Source organism: Macrobrachium nipponense, chromosome 19, assembly GCF_015104395.2.
Source record: "Macrobrachium nipponense isolate FS-2020 chromosome 19, ASM1510439v2, whole genome shotgun sequence".
Classification (NCBI taxonomy): domain Eukaryota; kingdom Metazoa; phylum Arthropoda; class Malacostraca; order Decapoda; family Palaemonidae; genus Macrobrachium; species Macrobrachium nipponense.
This window is the reverse complement of record NC_061088.1, coordinates 74,076,659-74,097,727: the sequence shown is the minus strand read 5'-3', so window position 1 is coordinate 74,097,727 and position 21,069 is coordinate 74,076,659. Positions and strand designations below refer to the sequence as shown.

The following is a 21,069-nucleotide window of genomic DNA, read 5'->3' as shown; positions in this document are numbered from 1 at the left end:
GAACAAGTTTATCCAAATGTTTCATGACTGGCTCTGGCTTTACTGTCACTGCCGTTCTGAAATGCGTCAGTGGAGTGAATCTTTTCGAGAATGAGCTGGCGCATTAAAAAATCCTCAATGGCTTTCACGTACTACGTTCTGTGGAAGCAATTCTTCAAACCTCGTATGGACTTATTTTGGAAAATAAACGTGCGTTCCCTGCATGCTGACCGAAGATATGAGGAAGAATTTCAACGTCGAAGATGAAACTTGGAGATACCAGAAAATATCGAAACCATTCTCCTTAACGACAAGTAACAACAATAGCAAGAATTTCATTTTCAAGTGTATACATGATCCTATACTTAAGCTTCATATTATTTTTTAGAGATTTTCTGTGAAGATTCGAATTCAGTTTGTGGGGATTTTCATTTTTAGAGGTGGCAACACTGAGTTACGGCGCATCGGGGGACGCCAGGGCCCAGGCCCTGTCTCTCACTCTCGAATCGGTCGACGGAGTCGGACTCTCAGACCTCAGTTTGGCTGTGTGCGTGGTCGACGGAAGACTTGCGGTCCTTCTCTCTCCCCGGTAAGTTTCCACGCTTTCTTGCGTCGTAGTGATAAGCTTCGGGCGCCATTGTTTTGGAATGCGAGTTGGCATGGGAGATAGATCGGAAACCTGCTCGGCTGCGTCAAGTTATATTTTCGAAAGGGGATGATTTATTCTAGCATTAGCTTTTCACGATATGGTGCTGAGCAGATAGGACTGTTTCGGTGGTGTAAAGTGAATATTGGTAGGCCGCCTGTTCGTAATGCCAGGGAGTATAAATAAATTATATTACTGTTAGGCCTGTCAGTCATACGTAGGCACACACTTATATATTGCGTGCTTGTATGTATGTATATATATATATATATATATATAGATAATATATATATATATATATATATATATATATAGTGTGTGTGTAAGCAAAACGCAAGGGAATTTTAACTACCTACGACTTAACATTGCGGGGGTGGGGGGAATTTTGACGGGAGACGCAGTAGTTAAAATAACATGTAATCTTTCCCTTCAATTAGGTGGTAGTGGATTACTCATCTCACAAGGCATTAAATTTCATTAATCAAAGCGGTGCCGACTGAAGAAAAGTATGTCAAGCGATAAGGTCATTCGTTCCCGCCTTCTGCTTGTAGGTCTACTCTCTCTCACATACACATATATCATATCTGCATAAATTTGTGTGTATGCCTCCTGTCTCTCAGTGGTGAAAGTGGTCAGTCTTAACCACAGAATGCTTGTGAAGGTATCTATCGGTGATGTAAGTTATAAGGATAAAGAAATGAAAGTTGACGTGAATTGATGAGCTGACGAGCGAGATCCTGCGGTACGGTGGTGAAACTGGGATTGAGAAGTTGGCCCAGGGTGTAAGGTGTGCCTGGATGCTGGAACGGTTCCATCGGAATTGGTAAGAGCAATCATTCTTTCTATGTATACATGGAATGATTGTGATTTATCACTAATACTAAAGGTCCATCAAGTATTTGGAATCATTATGGTTGGATTTTGATAGACAAGGCAAAAGGCAGATGACAGAAGGGCTGCCAGAGGAGTAGTTTGTGGTCAAGTGAGGGAAGTGTCTAAATCAAGCCTCTGATCAAATTGTTAGAGATCCACTGTAGAGGGAGTTGTGGTTGTATAGTATGCTTGATACTTGTAAAGTGACTTCAAATTTTCATGATGGAGGTCAAGTGTGATTTAGAATACTGTGTAGACAGGAGAGTGTGAAGAAAAACTGCCAAGACTAGTGAGAAAGGTTGAATGCCGGAAGTAAATGTGGAAAACATGTCGATTGGGCAGGGAATGTTTTTATGGATGAATGGTAGTGATTGATTGTAAGGGTGGTTAGGAGAAAATGGATGATGTAAGGGAGAAAGAAACGGTGAATCCATGAAATGCATGAAAGGTAAGGGTCTATGGGAACCAAATAGATTGTTAAACCAACTCTCCTCCATGGCAGTGAGGTGTGGATATTGAATCCAGGTAGCATGAACTGAGCACAAAATATAGGTTGTGGCTGACACAGAGGTTGTAAGGGGATTGAGCATATTGTTGTCTAGTTTTTTTTGTGGGGGTGGGGAAAACAAGGGAAATTTTCTGCATGGGGATTCATCCTTCATGCAGTAGTCCTAAGACGGTTGTGTTAGTAATCAAGGGAGAGGTTGTCGTAGTAACAAGGGAGAGAAGTTATTGGTAAGGAGAAATCGTAAAAAAATTAACTGCATATCTTGTTGCTTTAACTGTGTCAGGTGTTTGCATGACAGGATCTTCTCAATTGATTACCTTTAACTGAACTATTCACTGTGTGATTCATTTATTATCATCATCATCATCATCGCCTCTCTTGTAGACTCAATTGTCGCCAAATGGAAAAGTATTTAAGTATTTTAAAGAATAATTTATAAACAAAAAATTATGATGTTAAGGTACTACGACTTTCATTATTGATAAAATCTGCTTCATTGTTCGGAAACAGTTTCTATTATTCCTAAGAGAATAAAAGCTAAAGAAATACCTTACCACGTGTCAAGCCTCAATTGTTCAATGAACATATGTTACATGTGACGCTGACGCATTATCTCCTCGTCATTCTTGCTGGATGCATTTTTGCGTGCTTGCATCTCTTGCGATGTAGCACGTGCGTCGCCATTCGAAACAGCGTGGCTGACTTACTCTCGACCTTCGTAGACTCAACGGGTTTCCTCCCCAGTCAATCCTGTCGTTATCTGTCGGAACTTTCTCGTTCAGTTGGGTGAAGTGATTATTATGCATTTTTTTTTATTCATTTGTGATCTGCAGGAATTCCGCTATGAACCTGAACCCGTGATAACCCCATCTTAAATAGGGTACATGTATCAATGTGAACATATAATTCGAAATAGAGAGAATGTGTGTGTTAATTTCACATTTATACAATTTTTTTATTGTGCCTACTTTATTTTCCTACGAACGAAAGACGAAATTAAGTTTAAATACAAAATTACACTTTTTCAATGAAAGAAATCTTGAAGACTTTCCAAAAACGATGAGTGAAAGCGCAGTTAACGGAAGCTCATACAGACGATCTTGGACTTGCACTAAGGTACGTTGCAATTAGCACCTGTTAAACTCTCTAAATTACTCCGAGAGAGAAACCACTGTGCCCTTCTTACCCTTACTTCCCCCCCACCCCACCCCCCAAAGGACTCTGGATGGGCCTGCCAAGAGCATCGGCGCAGAGCTGTTCATTGATTGCTCTGGAATTTCTCGCGCGATCGATTTTGACAAGGAGTTACAAGGATTAGGATGTCTCTAAGACTCATCAGTCCATCCGAGGAGACATCGTGTGCTCACTTTTTTCTAGGAGCAGGTTTTACTGTTTATTCACAGTGTTCTAATGAGTTTATCTAGCTTTCTTTGAAACTCTTCCACACTATTTTTGCTGCTGAAAACTTCTGGTGGTAGTTTATTCAACTTGTCACATATCTTGTACGTAAAGAAGTTCCCGCAATGGGATGTGTTGTATCTCTTCAGTTCTAGTTTCCATCCATTATTTCTTGTCGGGTTTTCGTTTAACGTTAATAGGTTACTGTCTGTTTTTGTTATGCCTTTCAGTATTTTGAAGGTTTCTATTAATTGTCCTCGCAATCGCCATGTTTCTAAGGACAATGTTTGAACTACATGTGCTTTGGATCCGCCCTGGGGGGGGAGGTAGGGGAGAGGGCGGATTAGTGCCGTCAGTGCATCTCCCACGGAGTTTAAAGCAAAAGGAATGAAAGCAGCTTTGGGCCCAAGGAAGAGACGCTTCAGAGAACCTTGAAATCTTCTTAACGGTTCTTTGCGTCGTCCCTTCGGCCCCTAGCTGCAACCCCTTCCATTCCTTTTACCGTACCTCTGTTCATATTCTCTTTTCTTCCATCTTCCTTTCCACTCGCTCCTAACAATTGTTTCTTAGTGCAACTGCTTCGAGGTTTTCCTCCTGCTACACCTTTCATGCTTTTCAACTCTCAAATATCTTCGCTGAATGACCTCGTAAGGACCAGCGCTTGACCGCTGGCCTATATTTTATATTCCATTCCAAAACCAAACCCGGTTTACGGTATTTGCGCTTTAGACGACTTTTTTTTTTCAACGTAGACTGAGGTGACCATTGACTATGTTACGTCAACCCCGTCTGTCCTCATGTAGTATCTTAGAATGTGGTTGTTAACCTATACGAACAGACAAATAGCCACCTCGGTAGTTTTTTCAACAGAAAACTAAAAAAATTATCTGTATCAATGTCCTGGGATCCTTCAATTTTGCACACGCGACGTGCATCCATTAGTCACGAACTCGTCCGAAATGTTAAGCTGATCTTTTTTATCTGACCAGGTTTCAATCCGGTTTGCGAAATCCGGTCTGTTCAGGATTTTTTTTTTTTTTTTTTTTTTTTTTTTTTTTTTTTTTTTTTTTTTTGCATTCGACGATGAGTTATGACGAATGTTTACATTTTGAAGTTGTGCTCTCTCTCTCTCTCTCTCTCTCTCTCTCTCTCTCATTTCTTATCTCTCGTCTCTCTCTCTCTCATCTCTCTCTCTCTTCTCTCTCACAAAACCGGACTGAAATCCAGCCAAATGTGGACGGAACGTCTTCTAAAGATCAGGTTGACCTTTGGAATGAATTCGTGAATGTTGGAATATTCCAGACCACTGGTTCCAAAAGAATGTTCCAAAAATACTTTAGGAAAAGGCCTTGTCTGTGCTTTGAAAAGGATCTAGGTTCGTTTTTTAAATTTTTTCTTCAGTATTGATGTTTGAAATATTCAAATAGAAAGGGACCAGTAGTTATGGCAAATCATATGACATGCCAGTATACTTATGGGGAAGAAGTTTTTGTAGTCTCTATAGTGTAGAGAGTACAATTCACGTGGAGCACTGCAGTCAGGTATTGCTTAAGGTTCTTTGCCCTTGGCTGCAACCCCTTCCATTAATTTAACTGTACCTCCGTCCATATTATCTGGTTAAGAAAAAGCCACTTTATACAACAACAGGAACTTTCGAGCTTCACCAAGGTCCTCTTCAGCTGTATTGAGGAAAAAACGACAAAGTTTACAAAGACATAAAAGTACACATACGTAATTGTTAAAAGGGGCAAATAAAGTGGAAACTGTCAGTCTATGGGTCTTCCTTGAGCATCATCGTTCCTTGAAGACGTCTTTTGTTATTGTCTAGGTAAAGAAGTCGTATGCTGGCCGAGAAGCAATTTCTTCTGAAATATCCAATTGCTGTGGAGACTGACTGTCACTGTCAGGCATATTAACTAGTGTGTGAGAACGTCTTCTTCGGAGGTGACGGTCTTGTTTCCTTCGAAAGTTTCTCCCATTTTTTTACTTTTAATTTTCCTCCTGTTACAACTTGAAAATCTCAGTGCTCTTATTTCCCTTTCAGCGGTGAATGACTTTGGATCCAGCCTTTGGCGTAAATTTCATTTTCCATTATCCAATTCCAACTTGCGTGAGTGTAGTAGCTGCAGTCAGATTTTCCCATAACAAGACCTCCCTGATACCAGCATATCCCATGACAATTTCTCAACCAGCATTTAAGAAAGCTGCTTGACCGCCATGAGTTTGTGTTTATCGGATGGCTACGTCTCGTCACCTTAGGCAGGCTTATTACATAAGCCACGGGAATTGTCAGCATTTAACATCGTTCGATTGTCGGCTGTTTCCGACACTTAGCCAAACGTTCTGCTGTCTCGCCGTTTCCTGTGGACATTCTTGCATCAAAAGAAAACGAAAAAGTTTTAAGGGGAGAACAGACGTGGTTCGGAATAAGCACTGGTTCCAAGCAACGTAAAAACACCATAGAAACAAACAATATAGTTTGTTAGGAGTTTGATCTCTGCTAGAACTAAATGAGCACCATATTGAGTTTTGGCTGGAACTAAATGAACTTATTCTTTGGAAGCTTGAATTTCAAGAGCGTGGCTCCTGTGGGCTTGTTCCAGACGAATAGGGTTCATCTTGTGAATAATAAGTTGTGGAATCCTGCTGCTGGCGTTTCCCTTATGCCTTATCGTATATCGGTTTTGTTTACTCTCCCCTGTTATTCATTTATTTATTTATGCATCTCCTTTCCATATTAGTTGTTTCTCTCCGCAGTCTGATAATTATTCCTTCGGGAAGCCTCCTTGGCTTTATTATAGTCTGTTGACTCTGCCCACAAGGGTGCTCAGCTGAAGGTTTAAGAGAGACCAAGGAAAAGTATTTAACTTATTAAAACTTCACTGTAAAATCTGTGGTTTTGCTAAGACCAGAGTTCTTTTAATAGTAGTTTCTTCCTCAACCACACACGTTCTGAAAATGAAAACAGACATCTTCTCATTAGCGTCGATGTAGTAAGTAACATTAGGAATAATATACGTGTGTAAACCGCGTTTTTTTTTTTTTTTTTTTTTTTTGGACGAAGCTCGCCTTATAGCTGAAGTGCTTTTGGCTTTCGTGCCCTCGGGGGATAATTCCAAATGTTTTCAAGTTAAAGTATCAATCAGTGTGTTCCCGTAGGGGGTTAGTGCCGTCATTGCACCTCATGCGGTGCACTGTAGGCATTACTTAAGGTTCTTTGCAGCATGCCTTCGGCCCCTAGCTGCAACCACTTTCGTTCCATTTACTGTACCTCCTTTCATGTTCTTTTTCTTCATCTTACTTTCCACCCTCTCCTGCATCTGCGAGGTTTTCTTCCTGTTACACCTTCCAAACTTTTACTGTCAATTTCTATTTTCGCGTTGAATGACCTCATAGGTCCCAGTGCTTGGCCTTTGGCCTAAATTCTATATTCAACTCAACTCAAACAGTGTTCCGTTTCTCTCTGTGGAAGGTTACTCAGTCTGTGTCGGTGAACAAACTTCTCGCTACACTTGTCCTTTTTCCCCGTAAAGAGAAAAAATCGTCAATACTAGAACATTCATCCCGTAGGTGCACTGTAGGCATTGCTCAAGGCTCTCGACAGCGTCCCTTCGTGCCCCTAGCTGCAACCCCTTTCATTCCTTTTACTGTACCTACATTCGTATTCCTTCTAACTTACTTTCCACCCTCCTCTCAATATTGTATTTATAAATACTAGAACATTCAGGTCGAAAATCCTATTGAGTCTCGGGCTACTTACTCTCTTCTCCTCTGGGATTTTCGTTGTATTGTTTGGTTATTATTGTTATTTTTTTCATTATTACTACTACTATTAATATTAATCAAAAGCTAATAGGGCCCTCAGTCTGATCGGCAAAATTTCAGAGCGCATCATAGCGTATTTTGAAGTTAGAAATAAATGAATAAAAATGAAACTTACTATAACCCCTTTGAGTCAAGTAGCTTCGTCATTTATTCCTCTTTGAGAACTTATAAGAGGTTAACTGAAGTAGGTTGAAGATTAATAATAAAGAATTCGACAGATCGTGACTACGCTTTCTCTCTCTCTCTCTCTCCTCTCTCATCTTCTCGCCTTTCTCTCCTTCTCTCTCTCGTCTCTCTCTCTCTCTCTCTCTCTCTCTCTCTCTCTCTCTCTCTCTCTCTCATGGGGTCTTTCTTGACTACCTAAACAGACGGGCTCGATTCCCATGTGAGTCAGATTTATACTATATATATATATATATATATATATATATATATTATATATATATATTATATATATATATATATATATATATATATATTTATATATATATATGGGGATACAATCCACAATGATGTAAAATCTTTCTGTAGTTTTAGTGAACAAGAACACAGAAGATGGTCGAAAGCTGTAAGTTGCTGTACAAGAAAGATATACTTTATAAAACTACAGAAGGATTTTACGTCATTGTGGATTGTATCCCCATTACTTAGAGGTTACGGCATATATTATATATATATATATATATATATATACTATATATATATATATATATCTACACATATATATATATATATATATACACATACATACAGGGTGTCCATGTTGTAATTAAAGATACATGTAGCTTTGCAACTATAGATGATAGAATTAATCTTGAAAAGGATAAGAAAGAAGAATGACTTAGATTTTTTATTCTTGCTCACTGTCATCATGTTCACCGTTATTATTATTATTGTTGTTATAATATAAAGAGAAATACGATCCTGTAGTTCAATTAAAACACCATCCAGCTGATTTTCATTAATACCTTCAGTAATGCCTTCAGTCACACCAAAGCGCCTCAGTGGGTGGTTAGTATGGTGTTTGCGTCCAACCCCGGTGGTAGTGGGTTCGATTCTCAGCAATTCCATTGAGGGGTGAGAGATGTGTATTTCTGGTGATTGAAGTTCACTCTCGACGTGGTTCGGAAGTCACGTAAAGCCGTTGGTCCCGTTGCTGAATAACCACTGGTTCCATGCAACGTCAAAACACCAGAAAAACAAACAAATCAGTCACACGAGTAATCTTTGCTTTCAAGTCTTCTCCTAAATCCGCCTCTTCCAACCCCCCCCCCCCCCCCAAATCATCCTCTTCCAATCCACCCCTACAAAAAAATCCGCGTCTTTCAATCCAAAAAAACCGCCTCCATGTCCCCCCCCCCCCAAAAAAAAAAAAAAAAAATCCGCCTCCAATCCATAAAAAAAAAATCATCCTCTTCCAATTCCCTCCCCCCTTCCCCCCAATTCCGCCTCTTCCAATCAACAACGGAAAAAAATTCCATCTCTTCCAATTCCCCCCCCCAAAAAAAAAAAAAAAAAAACAAAAAAAAATCCGCCTCTTCCAATCAACAACGAAATAATAAAAAAAAATCCGCCTCTTCCAGCCAAAAAAAGAGAGAAAAAAAATCCGCCTCTTCCAACCAAAAAGAAAAAAAAATCCCTTCCAATCAAAAAAATTTTTTTTTAATCCGCCTCTTCCAATCAAAAAGAAAAAAAAATCCGCCTCTTCCAATTCATTTGGTAGGGTATCTCTCATTTAGAAACTGCCTAACTTACAGAGCAAAGCGACAATGTGCACCACCTTGTTGAAAAACGGTATTCTCTTTAAGTTCAGATTGTTCAGGCTTAGGAATAAAGTAACTTTGTAGCATTTCTGAATAATTGTCACCATGAGCAACACGTCCTTTAAAAAAGAATGGCCCTATGATTCGATTCTTTCCCAAAGCACATCAGACGTTAATTTTGAGAAAATCTTTCTCTCATGTTCAAGAGATTTGCGTGGCCTTTGGCCTGAATTCTGTAATCCAGATGCTACAGTTCCTTCATCAACACGGTTTACTAGACCGTGGTTTATCAGTAACAGACCCAGTTAGATATCTTTATCCACCTGGCTATACAATTGCTGTGCGGTGCTTCTTTTTTATTGTACTGGGTTGTAAACCTTCTGTGAACAGCGAAAGTGTATGTGCGTGTGAGTGTGCCCGCTTGCATGCAAGCAAGTTATATATTGCATTGCTAGTATAAACGCAAGTGTGTAAGTTTATAAATGCCACAAGTGTGTGTGTTTAGTTAGCTAATAATTCTGAGCATGTGTTTGTGTAGACACAATAGGCTTGTTAATTTAGGTAAATGTATAATTACATAGCGTCTTAATTCCACTGAATAGGTGCGTCACTTCACTTTTACGCAATGGCCTACAAAAGTTCGTCGTTGTAACGGCCACATTCCATCGCTGTGAATCAATAACTTAACGAATGACGTAAAACCTTAATGAAATTTGGGGGGGGAACATTATTACTCGTCACGAAGGTAGCCTCCTCCTCAGCACGTCTCCTTGGCTGCAGGTCCTGCTCAGTCCTTATTGTTCAACTCTTCTTCTTCTTCTTCTTCTTCTTCATTTTGTTAGGACGTTGTGGAGACAGGTACTGTGAAAACTACCCAATTATATCGGAATAGCACTCCCCATCAGGAAGATGCCATAATTAGGCGTTTACTACCTCATCTTCTCTGGTTTTATGACAAGGAAACCGAGGCTGTCAAAGTACTCACGTAAGTCTTTTACAGAAATGGGAGGAAGATTGAAATTTACTGTGCCCCTCTTGACTCCTCGGGAAATTGTACCCCAGAAGAGAAGCCACTGTCAGGGTTAATCCTGGTCACTTTCGGCTCATCCCTTCTTGTCATGAAGACTGACATTCTGATCTGCCTTCCAGGATAGACACTGGAAGGAGGTCAGTTGCTGGACAATTACAAGAGACAGTAATTGACGTGCGATGAGTAAGGAATAGTCTTAAACTGTTATGACATATTTGTCTTGGGAAGATTGGCAGTGACTTTCGCTCAAGAACAACACCCCCGTAAGGGGTTAGTGCCTTCAGTGCACCTCACTCGGCACGCTGTAGGTATTACTGAGGTTCTTTGCGGCGCTAGCTGCAACCCCTTCCGTTTCTTTTACTGCACCCACTTTCATAATATCTCTCTTCCACCTTAACTTTCCACCTCCTCCTAACAGTGATTCATAGTGCAACCCTTGTTACACCTTTCAGACCTTTTACTGCCAATTTCCATTTCAGCGCTGAATGACTTCATAGGTCCCAGTGCTTGGCCTATGGCCTAAATTCTATATTCAATCAACCAGTTGTTTACAAAAAATGTGCAGATTATGAGTAGCAGCTTAGGCTGATTAGCGGCACATATTTGAGATTAGCACCTTGATTATACTGCGCCGATGTCGTGTGCAGCATTTTGTGACCAGGGGAACAAAACTTGGAGAGAAATGAAAGTATAATCATTTAGTCTTAAGCAAATGTGAAAACCACCTTCATTGTATGGTGGAATAAAGACTATAACATCTTTGTGGTCGTTCTTCACTTATGTCGCAGTTCCACGGACTGGAAGCTTTAGAAAGAATTTGTTTATACCGGTGTTACCCCAAATCAGAACTCAGATGTGCTAGGTATGCAATAATAGCCAACACCTGTCGCTTACTTCATCGGCCACGTATGACAACAAACTCTCTCCTAGCGTCAGTAACCAGAGGAATTATTATGGAAGTCGTCCCAAAGAAAGACTTAATATTCGTTGAATATTTCCTTGCATTGTATAAGTTCCTCACTCCCCCCAACACATGTTCTTATAAGCTTACCTCCCCCCTCATCTCCTTCTAATCCTCTTTATCTAAAGTCATGCTTTGTTATATTAAGAGATCTTCTATTAAGTTGTAAAACACAACACGTTGTTGTTATGATATTAAGAGATTTTCTATTAACGCTTCGTATTATCAAGAATGACCCCTATTCATCAAAGAATAGTCAATGTCTCAGAGAATTAATGTTGGTCGTTCATTTTCCACCATGTGCAGTGTTCGTGTTTCCGAAGAGTTCAGTTGAATAGATTACCGAAGAACTTAGTGGTATCTCTTACTGTTTCTTTAAAACTGTTTTCCAAACTTGTTTGGTAGTTCAGTTGAGAGTTGAAGCTCTAGACTGTTCAAGATGAGGTGCGAGGAGGGAAGGGACAGGTGAGGAGGAGGAGGAGGAGCCATCTGCACAGGTCTACGGAATAGGCCAAGTGGGCGGATGCTTTCCCTGCCTCCGCATTGCGACGCTTGTGTGCACGTAGGTCTAGGCTCTGATCTGCAGTCAGTGTTGAAGGAGGCGGTGACGCAAAAGGGTTGATCCTTTAAAGTTTATTGGAGGAAAAAACTTCTTCGAGGTTCCGTACTGCTTTGTGCCACGTATTTCCATACAAGGGGCCTTTCTGATAAATGACATGAGGTGAAATCTGTGTGCTCCATGCGCTTAATCTAAAGAAATCACCAGAAAACCCGTCTGTTTTTTCAGAGAAAATTTCTCCCTTGTGAAAAACGGTGCATTTGAATGCGTGAGACTCTACACACTGGTTGCGTATCAGTTTGCTTGCGACCTCAGCATTACAGGAGAAAATTAATGTGCCTTTGAGTTCAGGAAGGCTGGTTGAACTCTTTCCCTTTAAGTGGAAAGAGAGAGAGAGCGAGAGTTGCCGGGCTGGTTGACTGATAAATTGTTTCTATTTGGACGTTTCTTAGGCCACGTCACAGATGTCACAGGTAGCAAATCAAGAAGGAGAAAAGTCTAGGTGAGTTCCACTGACAGAGAACTTTAGTTTTCTGACAATTTTTCCAAGATTTAGCAGCAAATTCAACCCGCTCTTATCACAGCAAGAACTGCCTGACTTGACGCCTTTTGATTTTGACTGCCGTTTCGACAGTAAACATAATTATAGGATGAAATTTAACTGATGGAACTTGTGAAGACGTCCTCTAAAGATAATATGTTTTTGTTACGAGAACAAAGAAGTGATGTAAAAAGCCTTATCTACAGCAGAACTAAGAACTTCGGTGTCATGCCAAACGAGGTTAGATAACACTTTTTAAAAAAGGGAACGGCGTTTCTTTTCGAACTTAGATAAGGCAAGGGAAGAAAGATAAGCCACTTCGGTTTTGCGGAGCTGTTGCCAAGGGTTATCTACACTACAACTACTTCTTCAAGTTTTTTTTTCTGCGGGCAAATCGTGTTTTTTCTCGCTAATTTATTTTATTACTGTGTGTTTTTCCTTGTGTATTATTTTTTTTAAAGATATTTGAGATATGAGAGAGAGAGTGTGTGTGTTTATTGAAGAGAGGCGTAAGTACAATTATTGTACACATGCAGTTTCCTGTCGTGTATGCTAATTTAGAATCGCCAATACTCATTATTTACGCTGAGTAGTGTTACGGCAAATTTCCTGCTCTCTCTGATGTAAACATGAAATCTCCAGGAAATGTTTGTCTCTCTCTCTCTCTCTCTCTCTCTCTCTCTCTCTCTCTTTTCAGCGTAAAGGATGTTATGAGAATAGAATGGGGTTGGGTTGGGGCTTAGGAGAGGGATTGTGGAGGGGGGGGGAGTGCAATGCTCTCCCGTGTATCGGGGTGGGGGTGGGGGAAGGGGGGGAGAGGGTAATAACCCCTCCCTCCTGAGAGGGAGTTAGCTGATGAAGTGGAAGGTGAGGAGATCGCTCGCTCGTGCCGCCAGTCCCGCCTTCATCTCTTCTCAAAATTGCCGGTGTGGAGGGTGCTCCAGCTGTTTGTGTTTGTTTATCTCCTGGAGGATAAGTAAGCGCATCTGTCAATCGCCTCTCGTTCTCGATCTGTCAATCTTGTTTCCTTTGGTGAGAGTGAAAGAATGGCCGCGACTTAGTCTAGCAGCCACCAGTTTTAGACTTAGTCTAGCAGTTCTAACAGAGAACAGAACAGATAGACTGCTATCCGACGCTTTGCTTGAAAGCAAGGTGATGATGCCGCCGCTTTGGGAAATGCGTCCGTGCGCCATGTACTGTCGAGTAGTGTCGTCGTATTTGACGAAAGATTTTTAACGGGGAGAAGTTCGTGACTGGCAGCTGCAGGTGTCGCTACTACTAAATACCAACACAAATTTTCTTGAGGCGCGTGTTTGCCGTGTCGCGTACCAAAACATCAGTGCAGCTTTAAGGCTCTCTCTCTCTCTCTCTCTCTCTCTCTCTCTCTCTCTCTCTCTCTCTCTCTCTCTCTCTCTCTAGGGGGGCGGGGGGAGGGAAAGAATTCTCTTCTGTTCGGAGTTTATTGATTGCATTACGCAATGCCTTTCTGTATTCTTTTATACCGTGTTTTTGTAATGGGTTATTCTTGATGTCGTGACGTGTTATGATTACTGTGTTCGGTTTCTCAGTAAACTTTGCTACACATATTTTTATGTAGCGGAGTTTATTAATAAACAGTTTAAAGCGACGACGAGAGTGATTTAACTGAAGCATCTCATATAGTAATAGTCGGCAGAGGGAAAGGTTTCGTGCAGAAGAGGGTCTGAGATAAGAGTGTGATGCCTCCGTTTCTGTTGCGTTCTTGATGGATGAAGTTGTGAGAGGTCAGAGATAACACTTCAGAATTGAAAGATAAGAAAACGCCATTGAAAGGAGAGTGAGATGACTTGACTGATGTTTGCAGATGATGATGTACTGATTGGGGATAGTGAAGAGTATAGTTGTAGCTACCTGTGGATGCATTGGAAAATCTAAGCAAGATTAACGTTTTGAGGGTACTTGGCAACTAGGGAGGTTGTGTAATGAATGCTGATGTGGATGGTGGAGAAAGAACTGGGAGTAAAGATAACTCTCTCTCTCTCTCTCTCTCTCTCTCTCTCTCTCTCTCTCTCTCTCTCTCTCTCTGTGGCCACAGTTTCAATGCCTTGGAGATGTCAAGGTGTTACATTATGAAGCACACCTTAAATAGCTAGGCATTTGCTGGAAGTTTCCACTTTAATCTTATCTTATTCTCCCGTTGCTTTGTCTCGTCGTCATTTTGATTTTAGTTATAATGACGACTACAGTGACCTTAAAACCTGGTGAAAAATTATAAGATAAATTATCTTTTGAAGAAAGACTGATTTGACGCTGCATCAAGGATTCGAGGGCGCTGTGACCAAGGTATCCTTCAGGGTGAATCTCAAGGTCCTCGAGGAGGTGGATAATAGATGCCTATTACGCTCGAGGACACCTTTTGAGGATTACTCTCGGCCCGCGAAAGTTTTCTTCTAACCGTCTATATACCCGGATCCGACTTGAAGTTCTTTCCATTTTTATTTATTTCTCTGCTTCCTTCTTTTACACCCCCAATATATATATATATATATATATATATATATATATATATATATATATATATATAAAATATATATAATATATATGCATACACACACACTATCACACTCTATGTAATATATATATATATATATATATATATATATAGATATATATATAATACACACGTATATATATACACCACACGCGTGTGTGGGGGGGCCGGGGGTGTAAAAGGAAGCAGAGAAACAAATAAAAATGGAAAGAACTTCAAGTCGGATCCGGGTATATAGACGTTTGGAAGAAAACTTTCGCGGGCGAAAAGTCCTCAAAAGGTGTCCTCGAGCGTAATAAGGATCTATTATCCACCTCCTCGAGGACCTTGAGATTCACTCGAAGGGATACCTTGGTCACAGCGCTCAAGACTGAAGGTTGTCGAGATCATCGTCAAATCAGTTTTTCTTCAAAAGATCATTTATCTCTTAGTTTTTCACCTATTTTCAAGGTCTTTGTAGTTATCAGTATAACTAAAATCAAAATGATGACGAGACAAAGCGGCAGAACAATCAGAAGTTGGAGATTAACGAAAAAACTTCCAGCCTAAGTGCCAAAATGACTAGCGGTTTAAGATGTGCTTCATAATGCAACACCTAACCACCTCCAGAGCACTGGAACACTGCCAGAGAGAGAGAGAGAGAGAGCACGCACTATATTTCATTCACGACTTGATTTTGGCGATTTATTTTTTGTAGGCTTTAGTTGAGATCCCAGAGAGAGAGAGAGAGAGAGAGAGAGAGAGAGAGAGAGAGAGAGAGAGAGAGAGAGGAGAGAGAGAGAGAGAGAGAGACTTGAAGACCACCTTATGTTTCGTTTCACGACTAGATTTTTGGCGAATTTTTTTGTTGGCTTTAGTTGAGATCCCAGTGAGAGAGAGAGAGAGAGAGAGAGAGAGAGAGCAGAGAAGAGAGAGAGAAGAGACTTAAGACCGGCACACATTATATTTCATTCACGACTTGAATTTTTGGCGAATTATTTTTTTGTAGGGCCTTTAGTTGAGATCAGAGAGAGAAGAGAAGAGAGAGAGAGAGAGAGAGAGAGAGAGAGAGAGAGAGAGACTTGAAGACCACACATTATATTTCATTCACGACTTGATTTTGGCGAATTATTTTTTGTAGGCTTTAGTTGAGATCCCAGAGAGAGAGAGAGAGAGAGAGAGAGAGAGAGAGAGAGAGAGAGAGAGAGAGAGACTTGCTTGAAAACCACACATTATATTTCGTTCACGACTAGATTTTGGCGAATTATTTTTTTGTTGGCTTTAGTTGAGATCCCAGTGAGAGAGAGAGAGAGAGAGAGAGAGAGAGAGAGAGAGAGAGAGAGAGAGAGAGAGAGAGAGAGAGAGACTTGAAAACCACACATTATATTTCGTTCACGACTTGATTTTGGCGAATTATTTTTTTGTTGGCTTTAGTTGAGATCCCAGAGAGAGAGAGAGAGAGAGAGAGAGAGAGAGAGAGAGAGAGAGAGAGAGACTTGAAGACCACACATTATATTTCATTCATGACTTGATTTTGGCGAATTATTTTTTGTAGGCTTTAGTTGAGATCCCAGAGAGAGAGAGAGAGAGAGAGAGAGAGAGAGAGAGAGAGAGAGAGAGAGAGAGAGAGAGATTTGAAAACCACACATTATATTTCGTTCACGACTTAATTTTGGCGAATTATTTTTTTGTTGGCTTTAGTTGAAATCCCAGAGAGAGAGAGAGAGAGAGAGAGAGAGAGAGAGAGAGAGAGAGAGAGAGAGAGAGAGAACCACGTGGCTATATTTCATTTACACTTTATTTTGGCGATTTATTTTTTTGTATAGTTGAGGTCCTTGAGAGAGGGAAAGAGAGGAGAGGGGAGGGGGAGGGACATTGAAAAGGTTGAGTTGGCCTGTCATTCGCGAGTAAGCAATCGATCATTATTGGAAGCCGAGAATTGTATGGTAGGGATTCCTTGAGGATCTTGGCACGTTAAGTGTCGTATATTGATTCTCTCTCTCTCTCTCTCTCTCTCTCTCTCTCTCTCTCTCTCTCTCTCTCTCGTCCTCAGGTCGTCAGCCGAGGAGCTCCCGATACGACCTCGAGCGAGGAGGAAGAATAAAAAAATCTGGGAATGTTCCCCTAAACTATATTGGCCTCTGCGTGACACTACAGTGATAAATTATTCAGCTGTTGAAAGTATGAACGAAGCAAGTGACGTTGTCCTAGTGTATGTTTTTTTTTTCGTCTGTCAGTCTAGAAAAGAAAAATATAGTTTCCGAATTGTTGTTTTAAGTCTGAACTTCTGATAGTCGTGTAGTGCAACCTTGAGCTTTTCTTTTCTGGAATTGTACGATACAAAAGTCGTTCTAGAATCATTTTTTTATATAGTTCAACTCGAGTTTAAGCCTGGGGACATTAGTAGATGTTCCCTCAAAAATCATGGTTTGATCGAAAATGCCGGGTGATAATATGGCAGCAAGCAATTATTATAGTAAACATACTTTTGCGCATCCCGAGGGGTGATAGTCAGTGCACCTCAAGCGGTGTACTGTAGGCGTTACTGAGTTCTTCACAGCGACCCTTCGTCCCCTAGCTACAACCCCTTTCGTTCCTTTTTGCTATAACTCCGTTCATATTCTCTTTCTTCCATCTTTCTTTCCATCCTCTCCTAAGAAATGTTAAATGTTTGAACATTATTTTCAACGCTGAATGACCTCACGGGTCCTAGCGCTTGGCCTTTGGCCTCCCATTTGTCCGGTATGAAGTTTATGGTAATAACATCACACCTGTTGCTTAGTTGAATATTGCAAAAAGAGAAAATGACTAGAACGTGGAGAATTGTAAGTGAACGATTTATATTTCGAAACGAGACGATTTGAAAAGGTCGTTCTAGCTTTGTTACTTTTTTTTTTTCACTTCCTTTCCGGATAAGATCCGTAACAAAAACGAAGTCGTCGTTATATAATTCTTGGTGTATTCCATGTGTATTTTGGATGTCGAATCTCTGTCGTTTTTTTTTTTTTTTTTTTTTTTTTTTTGTTTTTTTTTTTTTTTTTTTTTTTTTTTTTTTTTTTTTTTTTTTTTTTTTAAGATGTGCGTCCAAAAAATAACTCGTACTTTTGTTTCATTGCTTCAGAAAGTAATGACCCCATAGGCTCTTCGTCCTCTCCTAATTCCTTTTACACTCTTCAAACCTAAATTCTACATTCCATTCAATTTTAACTTTAGGTAAAATTGTATTCCGCTTAAATGCAGACTTTCACTGGGCGACTTTCGTATCATTGCGGTTTCTCCAGGCGCCAGAAAGCGTCATCCATATTTAGACCAAGGCTTGAGAAAGTGTCCTGATTCCCGCAAGCTTTCGTGGTAGGCAACCTCATCATCGTGAGGGTGAAATCAGTTACCATAAATGACACAAATCATTAAAAAATACGACGGGATGAATGACACCAGTACAAAAGAAATGTGAAATATTAACGATACAAATGGAACGCAAGATTAAACAAGTAAAAAATGTTCCGAATTTCCTCGGCGCAATCGAATTGTCTGTACTACAGCCGCTACAGCCATACAGTCAACGCCACCGAAAATACTAGAGCTATTATTCGTTGGCCTCGGTATAATGCTGTATGAGCAGCGGCCCATTAAACTTTAAGAACGGCGTCGGTGGTGGCCAGGAGCACGATTATGGCTAACTATAACCTTAAATAAAATAAAAACTACTGAGGCTAGAGGGCTGCAATTTGATATGTTTGATGATCGGAGGGTGGATGATCAACACAGCAATTTGCGGTCCTCTAGCCTCAGTATGGAAGATCTGAGGCCGGACAGAAGTAAGTGCCGACGCACAGACAAAGTCGGCACATAGTTTTCGTTTACAGAAAAAATAAAAGGTTAATGAAGTAAACAAAAACTATATTCAAAGTTAAAAATAGCTAATGCCAAGTCAAATGACAAACAAGAACTTGGAAGTGACGAGGTCAATCCTGTGTATGTGTATGTATGTTTATTTCAACCACCCGATACACACTTCTCTAAGGAGAACAAAACGAGTGATTTTCCTCTTAAGAGGTTTTAGGATGGAACAGTTTTCAGAGTATAAAGGTCGGAAATGAAGAAAGCTCACACAGAGCTTAGGATATATTGAAAAATGTTTTTTTTTTTTTTTTTCCACTAGATAACCTTGTGACATTTATGTGTGTGTTTGTGTGTGCGTTTGCGTAAAAAGTGTTCCTGTCACTTTATAACCTTAGGATTTAAAAAAAAAATTTATTTTTATCACTATAATCTTGAGACGATTTGAAAGAAATTTGTTTTTGTCACTAACTAACCTTGTGATATATTGGGAAAAAAAGTGTTATTGTCACTTTATAACCTTGGGATATATTGCAATTTTTGTTAAGTACCGTTAAGGGCGCTTTTCTGTTTGATCTCAGAATAAAACTGGTTCAAATAAGATGTTACCGAAATGCTTTTTGTAGTTAGTTAATGTATCATTTCTGTAAGCCCAGGAAAAGCTATCCCATCTCCCAAGAAGAAAAGTTAAGTATATTTTAGTTTAACCATGCCACTGAGCTGATTAATATCTCTCTTAGGTGCTGACCCGAAGGATTAGATATTTTTTTCGTGGCTAGGAACCAATTGGTTACCTCGCAACGGGACCTACAGCTTATTGTGGGATCCGAACCACATTATATCGATAAATAAATTTCTAATCATCAGAAGCTAATTCCTCTTGATTCCACGTTGGCAGAGCGGGGAATCGAACTTGCAAGAAACAGGCGATCCCGTTGGGGGTGGGGGTTAGTGCCGTCAGTGTACCTCGCGTGGTACACTGTAGGCATTACTTAAAGTTCTTTGCAGCGTGCCTTCGGCCCCTATAACTGCAACCCCTTTCGTTCCTTTTACTATACCTCCTCTCAAATTCTCTTTCTTCCATCTTACTTTTCACCTTCTCCTAAAAAGTGATTCAAAGTGCAACTGCTTTGAGGGTTTCCTCTTGTTTACACCGTTCAAACCTTTTACTGTCAGTTTCCGTTTCCGCGCTGAATGACCTCGTGGGTCCCAGCGCTTGGCCTTTTGGCCTAAATTCCGTATTCAATTCAGTTCATGAAACAGGCAAGTTTCAGGGACTGTTTGGAAAACCTCAAAGATTTTACCCATTTAGTTTATTATTCGGAAATGTATTTAGGGCCGTCTCCGTTTTTGCCGTTTCTCTGTATTGGTCAAAAAAGTGGTCGTAGCGTCTAGGCAGCGGCGTCTTTTGAAGCAGTCCATGGTAAGGTTCCTAAGTATTGGGGTGGTTTGTGCCTTGTGTGTGTATGAGAGAGTTAAGAGGTGTTACAAGGATTAGGATCTCTCAAAGACTTGTTAGTCAATCCGAGGAGACCTCGTGTGCTCACTTATCTCTAAGAGCAGGTTTTACTGTTCATTCAATGTCCTAATGATTTTGTCTCGCTTTCTTTTAAACTCTTCCACACTGTTACTGTTTACAACTTCTGGTCGCAGTTTATTCCATATATATAGATAGATAGATAGATAGATAGATAGATAGATAGATAGATAGATACTGAATGTGATACAAATGGATTTATATTAATATACCGTATGTACATAGACAAATTTAAAATATATATTTGTATTGATTATCTTTGTATTTTTAGACGAATACGTGTTTAATTTTCATTGAATATTTAAGATGTTCCAAGACATGCCTGAGAATAATGTAAGTCAAAGTGATAATTTAATAGTTTGAGTAGAAATTGGATAACCAGTTACTAATGCTATATCACTTTGAAACCGATTGATTGATTGGTTTCCGTAGACGAGTGTCACACACTGCCGTGAAATGTGACTTGATTGTTAGATGATAACAATGGTAAGTGTTGTAAGACATCTCGAACATGTACAAAGGGAAATAAGCGCCTCGGTGACGTGGTTGGTTTGGTGTTTGCTTCTCACCTCGGTGGTCGCGGGTTCGATTCTCGGCCATTCCATTGAGGAGTGAGAGATGTGTATTTCTGGTGATAGAAGTTCACTCTCGACGTGGTTCGGAAGTCACGTAAAGCCGTTGGTCCCGTTGCTGAATAACCACTGGTTCCATGCAACGTAAAAACACCATACAAACAAACAAAAACAAAGGGAAATATTTATAAGCGGCATCTGGCGAAGATATGGCTGCAATGCGTTACTACCCTCGAACAATTCTCCGTGTTCCTTTTTAAGGATTTATTTATGTTTGTATCTAATTGACAATTCGTTAATTTATTCATTTTCTCATCGCTGACGTTCTCTTACCTTCTGTCTTTTTCAAATGAACACTGTATAATCTTTGCAAGGGTTCATCTGAATAATAATAATCTTAATCAGAGAGAGAGAGAGAGAGAGAGAGAGAGAGAGTGCCAAGAATTTTACAAACGGTGGACAACAGAGCGATACCACGTTGCACGTTGGCCCAGTGCCCGCACCCAAGGTTCTGTTTTAGGTAAGCAT

General features: G+C 40.2%; 1 protein-coding gene across 3 annotated transcripts in view; it reads left to right on the top strand.

The window, feature by feature from the left end:
* Positions 1-509: 509 nt before the first annotated feature.
* LOC135218316 (alanine racemase-like) overlaps positions 510-21,069 on the top strand; it is a 33,444-nt gene continuing 12,884 nt past the window's right edge. Inside the window, exon 1 of one of the 3 annotated variants that reach the window (XM_064254551.1) lies at positions 510-568. Coding sequence is in view for 1 of the 3 variants with exons in the window: in XM_064254544.1 (XP_064110614.1) it covers positions 12,007-12,044 (38 nt within the window). In the remaining 2 variants the exon portion in view is untranslated. Of the gene's footprint in view, positions 569-11,570; positions 12,045-12,914; positions 13,060-21,069 lie in introns of those variants that run through there. The other 2 variants (XM_064254544.1, XM_064254558.1) reach the window with 2 other exon arrangements.